The 17,093-nt window shown below is 34.3% G+C and overlaps 1 protein-coding gene across 2 annotated transcripts in view; it reads right to left on the bottom strand.

Annotated features, from left to right (window-relative positions):
* The window catches only part of si:ch211-191a24.3 (tensin-3), a 95,983-nt gene that overhangs the window by 20,631 nt on the left and 58,259 nt on the right, over positions 1 to 17,093 (bottom strand). For both annotated transcript variants that reach the window (XM_056480726.1, XM_056480725.1), the window contains exons 14-16: positions 14,973 to 15,082; positions 14,642 to 14,771; positions 11,336 to 11,416 (exon numbers count right to left, since the gene is read on the bottom strand). In XM_056480726.1, the coding sequence (XP_056336701.1) occupies positions 11,336 to 11,416; positions 14,642 to 14,771; positions 14,973 to 15,082 (321 nt within the window). The remainder of the gene's footprint in view (positions 1 to 11,335; positions 11,417 to 14,641; positions 14,772 to 14,972; positions 15,083 to 17,093) is intronic.

The raw sequence follows: 17,093 nt of genomic DNA, 5'->3' as shown, positions 1-17,093 counted from the left end.
AAAAGTTAAATAGATCTGCACAAATCTATTTTCCTTATATAGAAAAATAAAGTAGCGACATTTGTCAACTTTTAATTTTTATTAAGGGGCACCTATGGTGAAAAATAACTTTTCAAGTCAGTTGGACAGACATATGTGCAGGTATAGTGTATAGACCGTCATATTAGGGTGATATAAACACACCCAGTCCTTTTTTTTTTTTTTCAATTTAACAAGATAAAAACAGTGGACCAATTGGAGCGGTTTTCAGACAGACCCCAACTTGACGTAGGAATGCGGTCCCTCCGCCTACCGATTTGATTGACAGCTGCTTATCAACATGTCTCCGTAGTAACACGTATAATTATATCAACAAGACAGGACATGCGCAAAGCAACCAAGAATCTGTTCAGTTTGCTAGGATCATCAATAATCATCAAATGTGATCAAGAGTGAGTTTTAAAAGTTTAAAATGTTTTAAAACAGTGCATGTGTGTAATAAATTACAGCGATTTACTTCAGCTTTACTTCATCAGCACAGCCGCGTGTCAGTACAATTATAAAAGACGACGCTTCAATCCCGGTTTGTGGACGTTAAATCAGGTTTATTTTGTACATTAATACAGCTGTGGATATTAACATGTATCCTGTCACATTTGCGTGTAAAGAGAGCAAAGCTAAACGCGTGCGCTGTCTGTGTGTGTGTGTATCTGTGTGTGTGCGTGAACTGTGTAACAACATTGTGTGTGACTCATCGTTGCAACTCCACAACAAATGCATCAAATACTCATTGGTAAAGTTCTTACTGTAGTATTTCTCACAAACGCTACGTGAAATCTTCTTCCTTTATGTCTGTCTGTTGTCTGATGCAGCCAAGGGAGGAGATTAAGGCATGCTGAAAGGCACGTGAAAACAATGGGCGTGAAGGACTAGCCTTAAAGGCGCAGTACAAAAAAAACGCTACCTGGTGCTAAGAGGTATAAAATAGAAACTTATAAAAGGTATAATAAAAAATCTGATGGGTGTTTTGAGCCGAAACTTTACAGACACAGTCTGGAGACACAAAAGACTTATATTAAATCTGGAAAAAGGGGTATCCTAGGTGCCCTTTAAATGTTTTTTTTAAATTACACTTTTGATTTTTTTTTCTAAATAAAGAAAACAACAGTGTGTGAATCTTTTTTGTATTTTTGATGCATATATAGGGCTGCACAATATTGGAAAAATCGGACATTGTGACATTTTGTTTTGCCGCAATATATATTGTGATATGAATAGAATTTCACCAGGTGACTTGAACAGCTCTATTTGGAAAGTTTTCATTCATGTAGATAGATTGAGATGATCAAGTCTTTTTCTACGCAGTGCATCTGCATAAAACAGAATAATTTACAAGCAAAAAAAACAGTGCATTATGGTATTCTGGGGATTCTAATTCTATCCACAGAAATTGAACAATCAAATGTAAAATAACATGGTCATCATTGTATAAATTATTAAAAAATAAAAATGTTTATCTTTAATAAATAATTAATCTAATCCTGCAATGTGACTTGCAGATACTCACATTGCGATATCGATGCTAAAACCATTTATTGTTTTATATATATATATATATATATATGTTTTACATGACTAAGGCTTTTAGAAGTTTTCGTTTTAAAAGCAAAAAAATGTAAATCATACATTTCCCTAGTATACCACAATCATGTTATTCAACAAAAACTTGTCTTTATATTAGAATAAAATTATATTTTATTTATTTTATTTTAATTGTTATTAATGTATTATATAATTTTTTAAAGTTATATATTGTGCATGCTTACTTTAAAAATGTAAAAAGAAAATGTAAATCCATTTTAAATACCTTATTTTTAAAAGAAAGCTATACAATATTATATTTGTGCATATTCATTAGATTAGTCAGTACTGAAGCCAAATCTGGAGCTTATCTAACATAATGGTCTAAAAACTAGTACAACCAAATTGATGTTATAGAAAAATATTGAATACAAATTTTAAAAAGAGAAAAAAAATGAAGAGAAGCTTTTTTTATTATTTAGTTGAAATTTTGTAGGTTGTAATTTATTTTTTTCAATATTTTGCTTGAATTTAATTGAATTATCTTTTCATTTCTAAATATGTCTGGTGACTAAAATATTATTTTAATAGATATATCTGTTTAATAAATCTGTTTTGTTTAAATGCACCAAAATACATTGCAATACATTATTCACAGAGCAGATATTGCTCGTTATATGTTAGATATTTAAAGTATTTACCTTATAGCAGCAGAATAGCAGTATTTATATGCATGTGCAGAAAAACTTATTTTGAACAGTAAAAACAAACAAAACTGTTTGCTTGGAATGATTTGGTTTGCATGCAGTTCATTCTCAAGCTCAAATCAACTGGAATTTTAGTTCAAACGGACCCGAGATTCATACTACGATTACATAATGCATTCTTTCCTCATCCACATTCATCAGGACAGAGGCCCACACAACACTGTCTTTTGTCCAGAGATAGAGAGAAGAATAGTGCCCACTGTCTGCAGTCCACCTCCATCAGATTCTCCACACATCCACTCTCCACGAGAGTACATCAATCGCTTTCTGCTTAAAGACCCACTCAAATAGAGCTGCACCATTAATTTGTAAAATTGCGAGCTTTTACCAATTAATGGTGCAGCTCTCTTAATTCAAGCACCCACATTAACTTAATTCTAAATGGTTGCTATTTGCATACATTTATTAAATATTTGAAGATCAAAGCAATACATTAATAAAATGTATTTTGACCCAACGAAAGAGAGAGAGAGAGAGAGAGAGAGGAAGAGAGAGAGAGAGAGAGAGAGAGAGAGAGCAGTCATCTTTCATGGTCATGAAACCACCTCAATCAAATAACTTTTATTATTTCTGTGTAATAATGAACATTCAAATTGTCACTTAAGTACTGTAAAAATAACAGTTTAAAGTTTGATATAAACACTGATGTCTATGTTGTTGATCAAAATCACAGCTTAAAAGCATGATTTAAAATTAATAATTTGTTCAAACTGAGAAACTTTTATAATGATAGAATATTTGAGAAATTGACTGCAACATCTGGTAAATCTAGCAAAAAAACAGGGAATTAAGTATTTGCATGAGTAAATTGCATACAAATCAATGCTAACGTGAGAACAGAGGTGGATGACACAAAATGTGTTTGCTGCAAATGGTGTGAACCCCGTCATGTTGACCAATCAGAAAGGAGAAAACAGCATGCAAGCTGATGTCATGAACACACTGTACCCGAAGTTTTGGAAAATCTTCATCCTAGCCGGAGTTTTCAGAAAGCTTTGGTTTCAGTCACCTGACACTGCATCTTTTAAAAGTACCCATGTTCGTGTGGACAAAGCCTTAACATGCTGGTGATTTTTATCTATTTGCAAGTGTTTTCTTGCGTTTCAGCATGTTTAGCTCTCTTGGACAACATACTAACACAAAAAAAAAAACAGTGTTGATTTAAGGGGGACTTTAAAACCTTACTGGGCTGCTGGATAAAGCAGTCTGGCCAGCCTAGAAAATGGCAAATCTAAATCACCAATCTGAAGTGAATTATGGGACAAGTCAAGTGTAAATGAGCTTAAGAAAAGAGTGAAAGCATCCGTGTTTGTGAGAAAGCACATGAGGAATACCAAACACTGACAGAACCAACAAAATATAGACCTGTTTAGCACAAACACTGGGGGTTTAAAATGTGTTTGACTTTATCATTGAAGTTCCTGCGATGCACATAACTCATTTAAATCTGAATGAGAGAGATGAACTGAACAGGAAACATTCAAATATAAACAAAAGCAAAAAAAGCACAAGCCTACCTTATACACACACTGAGACATCATCACATACATAAGTGTTTTCTTCAAATGATTATTGCTGACACTGGCATTTCAGCAGCCTGGTGTGCAAAAATCATGCTTGCATGTACTTGCAATATTTTTTTTATCAGAATCGTTGTGTTGCTGTGCAATGAAAACATTGAAATATTCATTAAAAACAAGATTCATTTAACAAAATAATTGTATTCATTTATGCAGCTGAATAAGACTTGCTTTTTAAGAATATAATTTTGCTATACATAAAATAATAATAGCTAATAATATCTATTAGAATAATATAATAATAAAGAATAAAATTACAAATAATTAAAACTATTATCGGACAGTGCAGTGGCACAGTGGGTAGCATATTATTTGCTATATAAAATATAAAGAATATTAAAAATAAAATAAAAATTACAACTAATATTTAACCATAAATGTTGTCTCTTTTTTACCCAAATGATGGAATACTGGGCGATACTGGCAGATTCAAGTTATTTATGTTAAGTGTAAACTATTTTACTTCATTAAATTTTATTTGTTAAAAATTATTGAATTAAATGTAGTAAAATAGTATTTAATGCATGTAACAAAACAATCCTGAAAACAAGTATTCATGTGACAATAAATTATTTATTCAAGAGAATGTTTTGTTAATTCAAAAAGAACACTTATAAATTTCATCAAAACATTTAATCAAGCAGTTGAGTTTGTTCCTCTTTAACCCAATTTTACCCACCCAGCATATGTTTTACAGTATATATATATATATATATATATATATATATATATATATATATATATATATATATATATATATATATATATATATATATATATATATATATGAATTAAAAATGCATTTCAACCTAATTTTCAGAAGAGAAAAGAATCTCTCTACAGACCCTAATGTTTTTACCCAGACTTCACACTGACAAGGAGACAATTCAAGCCTTCACCGACGCCTGGAGCAAATGGCTGATACATTTGCATACAAACACATAGTCAACTGCTCACACCTGCAGACACACACACGTATATGTAGTTCATGAGGTCTCTCTATAAGTGTAATGTATTTTATAAGGTAAAAACACCTTACCCATAGTACCTTATAGTATATACCTTATAATACCTTATAATACCTTACCCTACCTCTAAACCCTCACAATAAACGTGTGGCCAATAAAGAATAAGAAAAGATCTTGTTAAGTATGACTTTTAAGCATTTTCAATTATGAGGACACAAGGCATGTCTTCATAAACCACCTTAATAGTTTACACCTGGGTTATACTCAGTAATTATACAATTGCCTGTCCTCGTAAAGCACCTGAACAAGCACACACACACACGCACATACACATTTGAGCTCTAAATGGTCAAAAAAGGTTTCCAGTCATACCTAGAGAAGTAGTCATGCTGAAGTGTCCCTCATAGGAAGTTCATCCACAGAACAGAAGACTTTGACTCCCTGTGTTTGTCTTTATCTTGAATCCTCTACTCTGTCACTTAACGTTATTCCACCTCACATTCTCTCTTAGTCTTTCTTTTTTCAGCACAAACACTGACCGCGAACGCAACAAACTCCCTGTCCTGTCCTGTCCAAACTCTGACTGAGTCCCTTTCTCTAGTCGTCTGCGTCAGGTCTGAATGAAGTCATTGAGTGTTTGGCGTCCTGCTAATGCCCAGATGGAAAACTGCTTCACTTCATTCTTCTAGCAGGATTTGTGACTGAACTCCTGGCTTTGAGGGAAAGGGGGAGGGAGGGAAGAAGAAAGGGAAGAGGGAGGGAGAACGACTGCCCCCAACTGGCGTTTGGGGAGAATAGCAGTCAAAGACCGCCCGCAGATTCATTACCATAAGAGTTCGCGAGACTCTGCTGTCTTTGATGGGACATTCATTTGATGGGGTATTGTTATCCTATGACTTTCACAGTCTGGCTGGCCTAAGCAAATGGTCAGAGGTGACGAGGTGCTTTATGGACACCATGTGCTGCTGAAAACAACATCTGCTTCTATGCTAAACAGCCTAATCGTCCTAATCTGCATTATTGGGCTTGATTTGGAGTATAGAGATATGTAAACATTCTAATCTTTACCTAAGAATAAATGTTTGGAAGAGATATACTGATTTGTTATTTAAAGTAGGTAGAATAGGGGAGACAAAGTAACACTTCTTGGCTTTGGCCAAATAATGAACAGTAACGAGTAAGTAATGAGGTTAGACAAACCATATTTTTTACCAACAACACACAGACCTTTCGTACAAATGAGCACTGAAAGAATGATCGCAAGGTGTCCTGACATTTCATCCTACCCATCAGATTATGCTACCAACATAATTAGTATTTGAATAGTTCTGAGGTTGGGGATAGGGATTAGGTAAGTTAGGGCGATATTACATCTTCATATCACACTACTCCACATTCAGATTTACACTGATAGCAAAATCTGATGGGTAGCATCTTGCGTCATCAAAATGTGCTGCCTACTTTTTGAATGGGAGGTAGGACAATCTGACGAGGTAGGACAAATCGACAGAGCACCGGACCTATGGTTTCTGTTCAGTATTGCCAAAAGTGCCAGAAGTATATATTTATTTATTTGTTTATTTATTTATTTATACAGGGACAGTGTACAACAGTAAAAATTTTACTATTTACCCCACCCGCAGGGCAAGTTGTAACAGACAGAGGGTTAGTTGTAACACATGCTTATAAAGTCAGATTTCACACAATTAATTTCAATTCAGATAATTCTAAATAGTATATTTCCTCAGTATTTAACTCATTTTAATTCTACACAGCACAGCATGTTTATTTATTTATCTACTGGATAAATGCATTTGGATTTATTTGCATTATTATACTTTTTATACAATGCATTTATTTGCATTATTATTAGCAATAAAATAATTTTTCTATTAATTAAAATTATTTTTCTATTAAAAAGTTCTCAACATTACACTCAAAATTAAAAAATTATTTTGTTAGTTTAATTGGTGTCCAACAGTGTGTGACTTATTTGTTACCCTGTTACAACTAACCCCGCTGTGTCGTGTTTTCCTCAAAAGTAAAATAAAAAATACTTTTATGCTGCAAAAATGGATTCTCCCGTGTTTCTCATTCAAATTTTGCCGAACTTTTTCAAAAATTGGCAAGAAAACGTCTGCCGAAACTGTGTTGAAAACCTCGAAAGCATGTCATGGTTAACCCTGTGCAAGTATACATTAAAACACATTTTACCCCGCATTACTTTGTGCCCCGCGCTCCCGTAGAGTCAAAGTCAGAATTATTAGCCCCTCCCAAATTATTAGCCCCCCTGTTTATTTTTCTCTCCAATTTCTGTTTAACAGGGAGAAGATTTTTTTCAACACATTTCTAAACATAATAGTTTCTTAACTCATTTCTAATAACTGATTTATTTTATCTTTGCCATGATGACAGTTAATCATATTTTACTAGATATTTTTCAAGACACTTTTATACAGCTTAAAGTGACTTTTAAAGGCTTAACTAGGTTAATTAGGTTAACTAGGCAGGTTAGGGTAATAAGGCAAGTTGTTGTATAATGATGGTTTGTTCTGTAGACAGTCGGGAAAAAAATAAAGGGGCTAATAATTTTGACCCTGAAATGGTTCATAACAAAATAAAAAACTGCTTATATTGTAGCTGAAATAAAATAAATAAGATTTTCTCCAGAAGAAAAAATATTATCTGACATACTGTGAAAATTTCCTTGCCCTGTTAAACATCATTTGGGAAATATTTAAAAAAGAAAAAAAAAAAAAAATCAAAGGGGGGGTGAATACAACTGTAAGCGTGTTTTAACTGTTTCTTTGGGAGAATGTTATACTGATGGTATTTAACTTAATATTTTTTTAATCGAAATTAATGGAATAAAAAAGACATTTCAAAGTTTGAGAGTTTCAATGTTATTATAATTACTTACTTACTCCCATGGATGTTTATATTGAAGTTGATATTTAGCCACACCATGTTGGTGTTTCGTATTATCTCATTTTTACGAGGTGGGTCGAAAGCCCAGGCAAATTTATTATGCTTTATTAAAATAAATTATATTCAAATTATTGTAATTAAATATGTTTTAAAGCAAAATATTTCGTTTTTTTTATCTGATGACCACACAGATAATGACAAACTTATTTCAGCAAGCTATGATTTCTTAAGGGTCAAGTTATACAAAAACGTAATCCTTGTGTCAAAGAAATAAATAGCTTTTTAAATTCATTCATTCATTCATTCATTTTCTTTAGTCCCTTTATTAATCTGGGGTCACCACAGCGGAATGAACTGCCAACTTATCCAGCATATGTTTTACGCAGCAGATGCCCTTCCAACTGCAACCCATCACTGGTAAACATCCATACACACTCATTCACACACATACGCTACGGCCAATTTAGCTTATCCAATTCACCTGTAGAGCATGTCTTTGGTCCTTGTAGGGGAAACTGGAGCTTTTAAATTGTATTAATATTTTATAAAATTACTAATTTTGCTGTATTTGGGATCAAATTAAAGCATAAGAAATATTATTGATAAATGAAATGAAACTGAAATTTTGTTGGTAATCTAGGCCTATTTAAAAAGATATATATATTTTTAACATGTAAATGGATTTTTTTTTAAATGTACCGCTTAATTCATTCTGCACCTAAATTCAATCACAAGTGAAAATAATCATAAGAAGATTGTTGTTGTGAAAAAAATATTTTCCAGTTCCCCTCTTATCAGAGTGTCATGTCCCTAACGTGACCTCAGCCACTGTCTGCAGCACATAAATTCATTTAAAGGGGCTGTGCTTTTCCTTTCCTTCCCCCTCAAATCTCCATGTAAATATTTGCATTTGTCTGTCAGTGAGAGTTTGGCTGTGAGAGATTCTATTTTCTGCTGTTTATTTAGACATTAAAGCATAGAGAGACCAAAGTTACATAACCAGCAAATCTTCCCACATCAGGAAATTAAAATATATAACACATCCTCCTTCCTGTGGGACAACTTTCTGTGGGGCCGGACATGTTAGACCTTATCTAATAAAACAAATATAACTTCATTTATTGTCTTTTCATTAAAATAATAGGAAAGCTTGTAATTGTTGGAAATCTAGCCTACAGAAAAATACTCAGGAAATTCTATCTGAAAAACATCTAATGTAATGAATCAATGTATTTATACAGTAAGTTTAATATGTTTTTATTATTATTGCTGTACTTTTTAAAAATCCACATTTAAAATTTAGTCTTTTTAGATATGTGATGTATGGTGTAATATAATGTAATCTAAAATGCTCTCCTTTTCTCTTGTAATCTATATTTGTGTCCATGTTTTCCTGTGCCTCCTCATTAAGATGATATCAGGCACCAGTATTTCTCTCATTAAAAGTTACATAACTGACCAATGGACAGTTTTTTCTTTGAATGAAATGTTTTCTGCAGTTGTGCCAATCCTTTGGACTATAAATAATATTAATTCAGCTTTTTTATCCATTTGTATTGAACAATATAGACGTGACTGGTAAATAAAGAAATCAAGAAATGAAAATGTATAAAAATATATAAAAATAACATTTGTCAGTGACATTTACACTAAAACCTAAGGCCGCATCAGTTGTTATGAATATTACACTCACCAGTCACTTACAAGTACACCTGTCCAACTGCTCGTTAATGCAAATTTCTAATCAGCCAATCCCATAGCAGCAACTCAATGCATTTAGGCATGTAGACATGGTCAAGACGATCTGCTGCAGTTCAAACTGAGCATTAGAATGGGGAAGAAAAGTGATATAAATGACTTCGAAGGTGGCATGGTTGTTGGTGCCAGATGGGCTGGTCTGAGTATTTCAGAAACTGCTGATCTACTGGGATTTTCACGCACAACCATCCCTAGGGTTTACAGAGAATGGTCCGAAAAAAAGAAAATATCCAGTAAGCGGCAGTTCTGTGGGCGCAAATGCCTTGTTGATGCCAGTGGTCAGAGGAGAATGGCCAGACTGGTTCCAGCTGATAGAAAGGCAACAGTAGACCACAGACCAACAGAAGACCACATCGGGTGCCACTTCTGTCAGCTCAGAACAGGAAACTGAGCCTACAACTCACAGGCTCACCACAATCGGACATAAGAAGATTGGGAAAACGTTGCCTGGTCTGAGGAGTCTCGATTTCTACTGCGACATTCGGATGGTAGGGTCAGAACTTGGAATCAACAAAATGAAAGCACGGATCCATCCCACCTAGTATCAATGGTTCAGGCTGGTGATGGTGGTGTAATAGTGTGGGGGATATTTTCTTGGCACACTTTGGGCCAATTAGTACCAATTGAGCATCGTGTCAATGCCACAGCCTACCTGAGTATTGTTGCTGATCATGTGCATCCCTTTATGACCACAGTGTACCCATCTTCTTTACTTCCAGCAAGGTAACGCGCCATGTCATGAAGCGCAAATCATCTCAGACTGGTTTCTTGAACATGACAATGAGTTTACTGTACTCAAATGGCCTCCACAGTAACCAGATCTCAATCCAATAGAGCACCTTTGGGATGTGGTGGAACGGGAGATTCGCATCACGAATGTGCAGTCGACAAATCTGCAGCAACTGTGTGATGCTCTCATGTCAATATGGACCAAAATCTCTGAGGAATGTTTCCAGTACCTTGTTGAATCCTACGAAGGATTAAGGCAGTTCTGAAGGCTAAAGGGGGTCCAACCCAGTACTAGTAAAGTGTCCATGAGTGTATATGTGCACACTACACCAACTTAATTTTGTCATCAGTATTGTTTGTGGCTACTGTAAAGGTGTAATTTGATTTTCCTAACTATGCATTCTCTGTGTGCCTATCTGTTTTTATATGATTATATTTTTCACTTATTAGGTTTCCACAAGGTAACAATACAATTTGGTGTCCAATTAAAAACAGAATACAATTAAAATTTAGCAAAATTATCATGTCATCAGCATTGTATGTGGCTACTTTAAATGTGTAGTTTTCTAAGCATTCATTTTCTTTATGCTCTGCGCATTTTATTTATTAGTTTGTCCACAGAGTGATAATACTTTTCTGAACTGTTGTTTGACATGTACAAATAAGGAAACTGGAGAGAATCAGCAACGACTAAACATTCTAGTCTGTAAGTGTTTGCACACGCTATCAAACCAAGTATGTTTTGCAATGCTGTGTCCAACTATATGCATTCATTAGGTGTTCGCGTCAAACAAAGTATGCTTTTCACTTTATCAAAGCTATGTTTCGCAAAGCATTGATTGGCCAGGTTACAGGAAGTATGCATCCTGACCCAGAGGTCCACATCCTGTTGCAGAGTTATTTTGAGCAGATTCTGTGACAACAGCAAGACAGCCTTTACGACAGAAGATTCTTTTTAAAGGTCACATTCATGAGCGATATCTGTAGACGGAAGACATAGTTTTGATATAGTAGATGGAAGTAGAGTAAGGATGCAGCTGATTACCTTGCCATACTGGGGAGCCCATGTAGTGTCTACTGGTTTGAGAACCAGGTCTTGAATTGATGAAGTCATTTGCGCTCTTCACTGTGAGAAGAAAGAGACAAGCATATTACATTTTGGTGTAGTTTCCCAGTGATGGGTTGCAGCTGGAAGAGCATCCGCTGCGTAAAACATATGCTGGATAAGTTGGCGGTTCATTTCGCTGTGGTGACCCCTGATAAATAAAGGGACTAAGATGAAAAGAAAATGAATGAATGAAGGAATTGAATTTTAGTTGGCTTTTTTGTAGCTCCTCAATTAAACAAAGAAACAAAAGGTTACATTCAATTCGAAAATGAATGAATGAATAAATATTTTGGTGTACTGCAAGGTTCTATTCTTGGGACGATTTACTTTCATTAGATGAGTCTCTATTAGGCTCAAATGTTTATAAACACAATATTTCACATGATGCAAATTGTATGCTCATCATACATAACTATATATTCCATTTGTTCCAAATGTGTCTCAAACTTTCTGCTCTCTAGTCAGGCCCGTAGCCAGGGAAGGGTTCGGGTGGTTTGAAAGACCAACCCCCCACTGAAAAAGTCCAGAATTTGTCCCCTATGTGAGCTCATTTGTCCTATTTTTTACAGTATGCCAATCCTAAATTGTCAAAATAACTGATAGAAGAAGGCTATGGGACAAACAAAAATTTTAATTAATCAAATTTACAAATTTTGACAAAAAAAAAATGAGCTGGCCAGTTTGTTATTTACCTACAGGTTACAATTTTTAATATGTTTTTTAGTTGGTTTTTAAAAAGTTATAACAGATTCATAATAGGTTTTTTATGAATAATAATTATCTTGCATTTTAAAAATAAGTATTTTTTCACACTTCCAAAACTATTAAAAATTATTTATTACTTAATTAATTACTTAATTAAACTTAATAAAAAATTCTAATCTCATAACATTATTTTTAAAACTGTAATAACTTTTAAATGCACAATAAAACAGTTTAATTGCACATTTCTAAATAAACACTTTGTGGTAAAATAGTATAGTAAGCACTTTGACAAAATTGTAGGAAATATTTCTTGTTGCATCATGCAACAAGCCAATGCAGCAAAGATTAATGTTTAAAATATCACTAAAATGCAGTATTTGAACCTCCTATTTTAATAGAAGTTGAATAACTGCAAAAACCTCCAGTTTTTAAGAAAACAGAACCACCCCTTTCAATATGCTGGCTACTGGCCTGCTAGTACATTGTAAGATGAAGTTAAAGCCTAATTAGGCAAAATATGTGAATTGAGAAAAATTAGACGACGTGTGTCGTTTCTAGATTTCATTGTGAAACCACAGAGTGTTTTTTTTTTACGAAGCATGTCTAATTTGTGTTTTAAGGTCAAATGTTGTTATTCTTGACTCTTAACTGGGTTCCAATTGTCTGTATATGGCTGGCGTATATCAACTCTAACCAATATAATCAAATTGATTTTGATTCATTTGACTTAAGCAAGGGTGCCCAAACTTTTTCTTATAAAGGGCCAAAAACCAAACTTGATTGAGGGCTGTGGGCCGAAGTTAAAGATACCAAACCGTATTACATTAAATTTGCCATGGGTAATTTCTAATTTATTTGCGTTTTATTTAAAAATAACAACAAAAAAGTTGCTTTAAAACATATTAAATAATGATGCAGTATAATTGTTAATCTTTTTTGAATGAACTTAATATAGTAAAAACATAATCCCATTTATAACACAATGGAGTTCAATGCTGAATACACTAGTCGAGGTGCTCCTGCCTTTGCCTTGATTTGCTCGCCAATGTCTTGTGCATCTGTCAAGTGACAGTATTTACATTACAAAAGTTTTAGCGGCTGCATGGTGGCGCAGTGGGTAGCACGTTCGCCTCACAGCAAGAAGGTCACTGGTTCGAGCCTTGGCTGGGTCAGTTGGCGTTTCTGTGTGAGTTCACCCCGTGTTCGCGTGGGTTTCCGTTTTCCCCACAAGTCCAAAAACATGTAGTATAGGTGAATTGGGCAAGCTAAATTGTCCATATGTAAGTGTGTGAATGAGTGTGTTTGGATGTTTCCCAGTGATGGGTTGTAGCTCTAAGGGCATCCGCTGCATAAAACGTATGCTGGATAAATTTACCAAAGGTTACCATTGGCCAGCTTTGGCTCGTGAGCCCTACTTTGGGCACCTCTGGACTAAAGACTGCTAAACTATCATTCCTGCATTTACCTTGCATTGTGTGTCATGTATTGACTCAAATTAATTATAATGAATGTCATTCAACAAAATGCTAGAAAAATGAAATCATCCAAAAAGATGGTTCACTTTGTTCCTAAAACAAAATTCAAATTAAAGAGAGAGAGGCTCTGTTTTTGTTGTTGGCCCCCAATTACAGGATACTCTTCCACTGCATATAAAATTTTCTCCAACTCTGCAGTCTTTTAAATCTGAGCTGAGTTAGCAGTATTTAATGTGTCTATGTGTTTGTAAATGTTTACATGGTTTATAATAAATCCTCATGTATTTTGAGCAAAGACTTTCATTTTAAATGTGGTACTAAAACACAATTTGTATTCAATTGTATTGTACTGAACTAACATTATTAGTTTAAAATACGATAAATATCAAAGTAATTTATAGAGTAAGACATTTTACTGTTAAATTCTCATTGCGATAAAAGAATTACTATGATACCATGCCTAAATGCCATGATATTTTCCTATAAATGTCTACACAAGGGTGCTATAATGTCTGTCTTAAAAAGGACCATATTATAAAAGTTAACATGAGCAGAGAGTCATAAGTGCATGGGACAATAACCGTTTTCAAGGTATACCGTGGTTTGGAAAAGTCCATCAACCGTCAAGATTTTCTGTTAAACTGTACCTAAGGTATCTGTATGATTTTTTTATTTCGTTTTTTTTAGGACAAAAGTATCTCCAGCAGAAAAGCTATCCAAAGATGCCGTTTTAAATTGTAAAAAAAGAAATCAGTTTATGAAATAAATTATGACAGCAGAAGTCAATGATTCATTTGAATTATTTAACCTGTCACGTCTATGATTCCAAAATATTTTAAAACTTTCCTAAAATAAAATATATTGTGTTAAAAAGGAAAAAATGTTTTTGTTTTTTACCCAGACATTTAAAAAGAATATATTTTAGAGCAGTGATCACAATACCATGAACTGTGATATTTTTATCCAAGGTTATCATACCGTCAGAATCTTATACCGGCCCATGCCTAGTCATGAGGCCGTGAAAGGCTCACATAACAAACATTAAGCACTGTGTCAGTCTCACCATATGGAGTGGGGGGTGTGACAGGAAATGCTGGTGTGGGCGGAGCTTGATTTAAACCCACCCACAGTGGTCTGTCAACCTCTGGAGGGAGGTCACCAAAGTCAACAGCGTCAGTGTGATACAGGCCTCGCTAGAACAAAAACACACACAGCATTATTAAAGGAATGTTCCGGGTTCAATACAAGTTTAACACATATTTTAGTTGACATTAGGCAGAACTTTGCACAGGGTTGGTGAGCTGATTCTATCACACTAGTCTCCAGTTAAAATGTGTAATGTTTAATTTTTTTAGGCTGGACATTTACAAAGTGACTGTGATAAATCTGTTTACCAGAGATGGCGTGCTAAAATCGAATCTCTGGGTGTTCTGTGTTTGATCCCCACTCGGATTCTGCAGCACAGAGTATTCAGAGACATCACTGAGCTGTTTTTGTCTCCATCCTATACAGAAGCAGAAAGAGAAAGCATTTAGTAGGCATTCACAGTCCACAGTCCATTCCAGTAAATCAGACTTTTATTCATGAACTTCCAACAACTTTTTAAAAAATAGGGGTTTCACACAAATGGGAAAAAACTATAGAATTGAATGTTCTCAAATAACTGTTGTTTTGAAATGCTTATGGAAAAGTTTATGATTTTTCATTTAAAAAGCTATTTACTTAAAATATTACAAACTGTAAGCTGTTTGGACAGAACTGTGCGTGTATAGTGTGTCCACTGTCATATTGGAGTGATAGAAACACAACAAGTCTCTTTTTTTTTTTAATTTCCTGATGTTAAAATAGGACCCGAATCCCAGGGATTTTGAGGCTCACCGCAACGTGATGTAGAAGTGCAGTTTTCCCCACACACTGAATTGATTGACAGACACCATGTTTCTATAATAACATGTATACACACATCCACAGAAATTTTATTTGCAAAGAAATTGGGATTAAAATATTTTTTCCAACTCTATGTGATTTTTATAAGTTTACTATGTTTTTAAAACAGAGCATGTTTGTAATAAAGACAGTAAAATCGCTATCTAATTCTTAACCGCTATAATCACTATGGCCGCATCTATATATCTGTGCACTACAAACGGCATTTCTGTGAGACTCATCGTTTCAGAAAGGCTTGAGTAAACTCATTGGTATTTTTGACTAATGAGCTGTATTTCTGCTTCATCCATGTCTGTCTCTATCCCTGACTGCTGTTTATCTGATGTAATTCATGGGGAGAAGCAGCTCATTTGCATTTAAAGCCGCAGGCTACCAAAACAGCTACACACCAAGATGGGCATATTCTTTAATAAATAGGCTATACTATATATAATCTGATGGATATTTTGAGCTGAAACTACAGACACATTCTGGAGACACCAAAGGCTTGTCTAACATCTTGTAAGAGGGGCAAAATAGGTGCACTTTAAATGGCAGTAAAAGTAAACAAGCAAATAAATACATAAAAATAATGGACCGAATTTGTTCAATTACTGTATATGCATGTCAGATAGGTACAAATAGTTATAAGTACAACGTTTATTATTATTTATAGGGTGATGATGACACACATCATTAAATCTAACTTTTATCTGAGTTTGATTCAATTGTTTTATTTATTATTACATTGCTTAAATGAGGATGAAGCATATTTACGCAATAGATTTTTCTATTTTGGGGTAGCACAGTGGCTTAGTGGTTAGCACTGTCGCGTCACAGCAAGAAGGTCGCTGGTTTGAGTCCCGGCTGGGTCAGTTGGCATTTCTGTGTGGAGTTAGCATGTTCTCCCCGTGTTGGCCTGGGTTTCCTCTGGGTGCTCCGGTATCCCCCACAGTCCAAAGACATGTGCTATAGGTGAATTGAATAAACTAAATTATGTATGAGTGTGTGTAAATGAGTCCCAATACTGAGTTGCAGCTGGAAGCGCATCCACTGTGTAAAACACATGCTGGAATAGTTGGCGGTTCATTCTGCTAGAAATGTTAACTAAATATAACATTAACTAATAAATATTTAAATAATAGGTACATACAATTTTTGACATTCAACATATTTGTATAAATATGTCTGCATATACAGAATTTTTTTTTTTTCATTTTCATGTTTAAAATTTTTATGATCACATACAGACATCTCACAAGTATTATTTAGTTGTTTTTTTTATATTTGCTTTAATGATAGCATTACTCCAGCTACTTTAAAAAAGCCTGATGAATTGATGAAAACCTCATCTTCTGCAGAATGATTTGAGATCCAGATCATGTTTGAAGTTTCAATGCAAACAAAAAAGTCACATGATCGATCAGTGAAACATTTTCTTGTTGAATTAGCTACACTTGTACAGAATCAGAAGAAAAAAGATGACTTCTTCCTATTTTGTAATGAAACACAAATTTGTCTTTATTTCCAGGTTTAAAGAATATAAAAATGCAATCTCAGACCCTTGGATTCCATTTTGTTTACATAAT

The sequence above is a fragment of the Danio aesculapii genome, chromosome 20 (assembly GCF_903798145.1).
Source record: "Danio aesculapii chromosome 20, fDanAes4.1, whole genome shotgun sequence".
NCBI classification, from domain to species: domain Eukaryota; kingdom Metazoa; phylum Chordata; class Actinopteri; order Cypriniformes; family Danionidae; genus Danio; species Danio aesculapii.
Note: the sequence above shows the minus strand (reverse complement) of the source record. Positions and strands in the feature narration are given on the sequence as shown.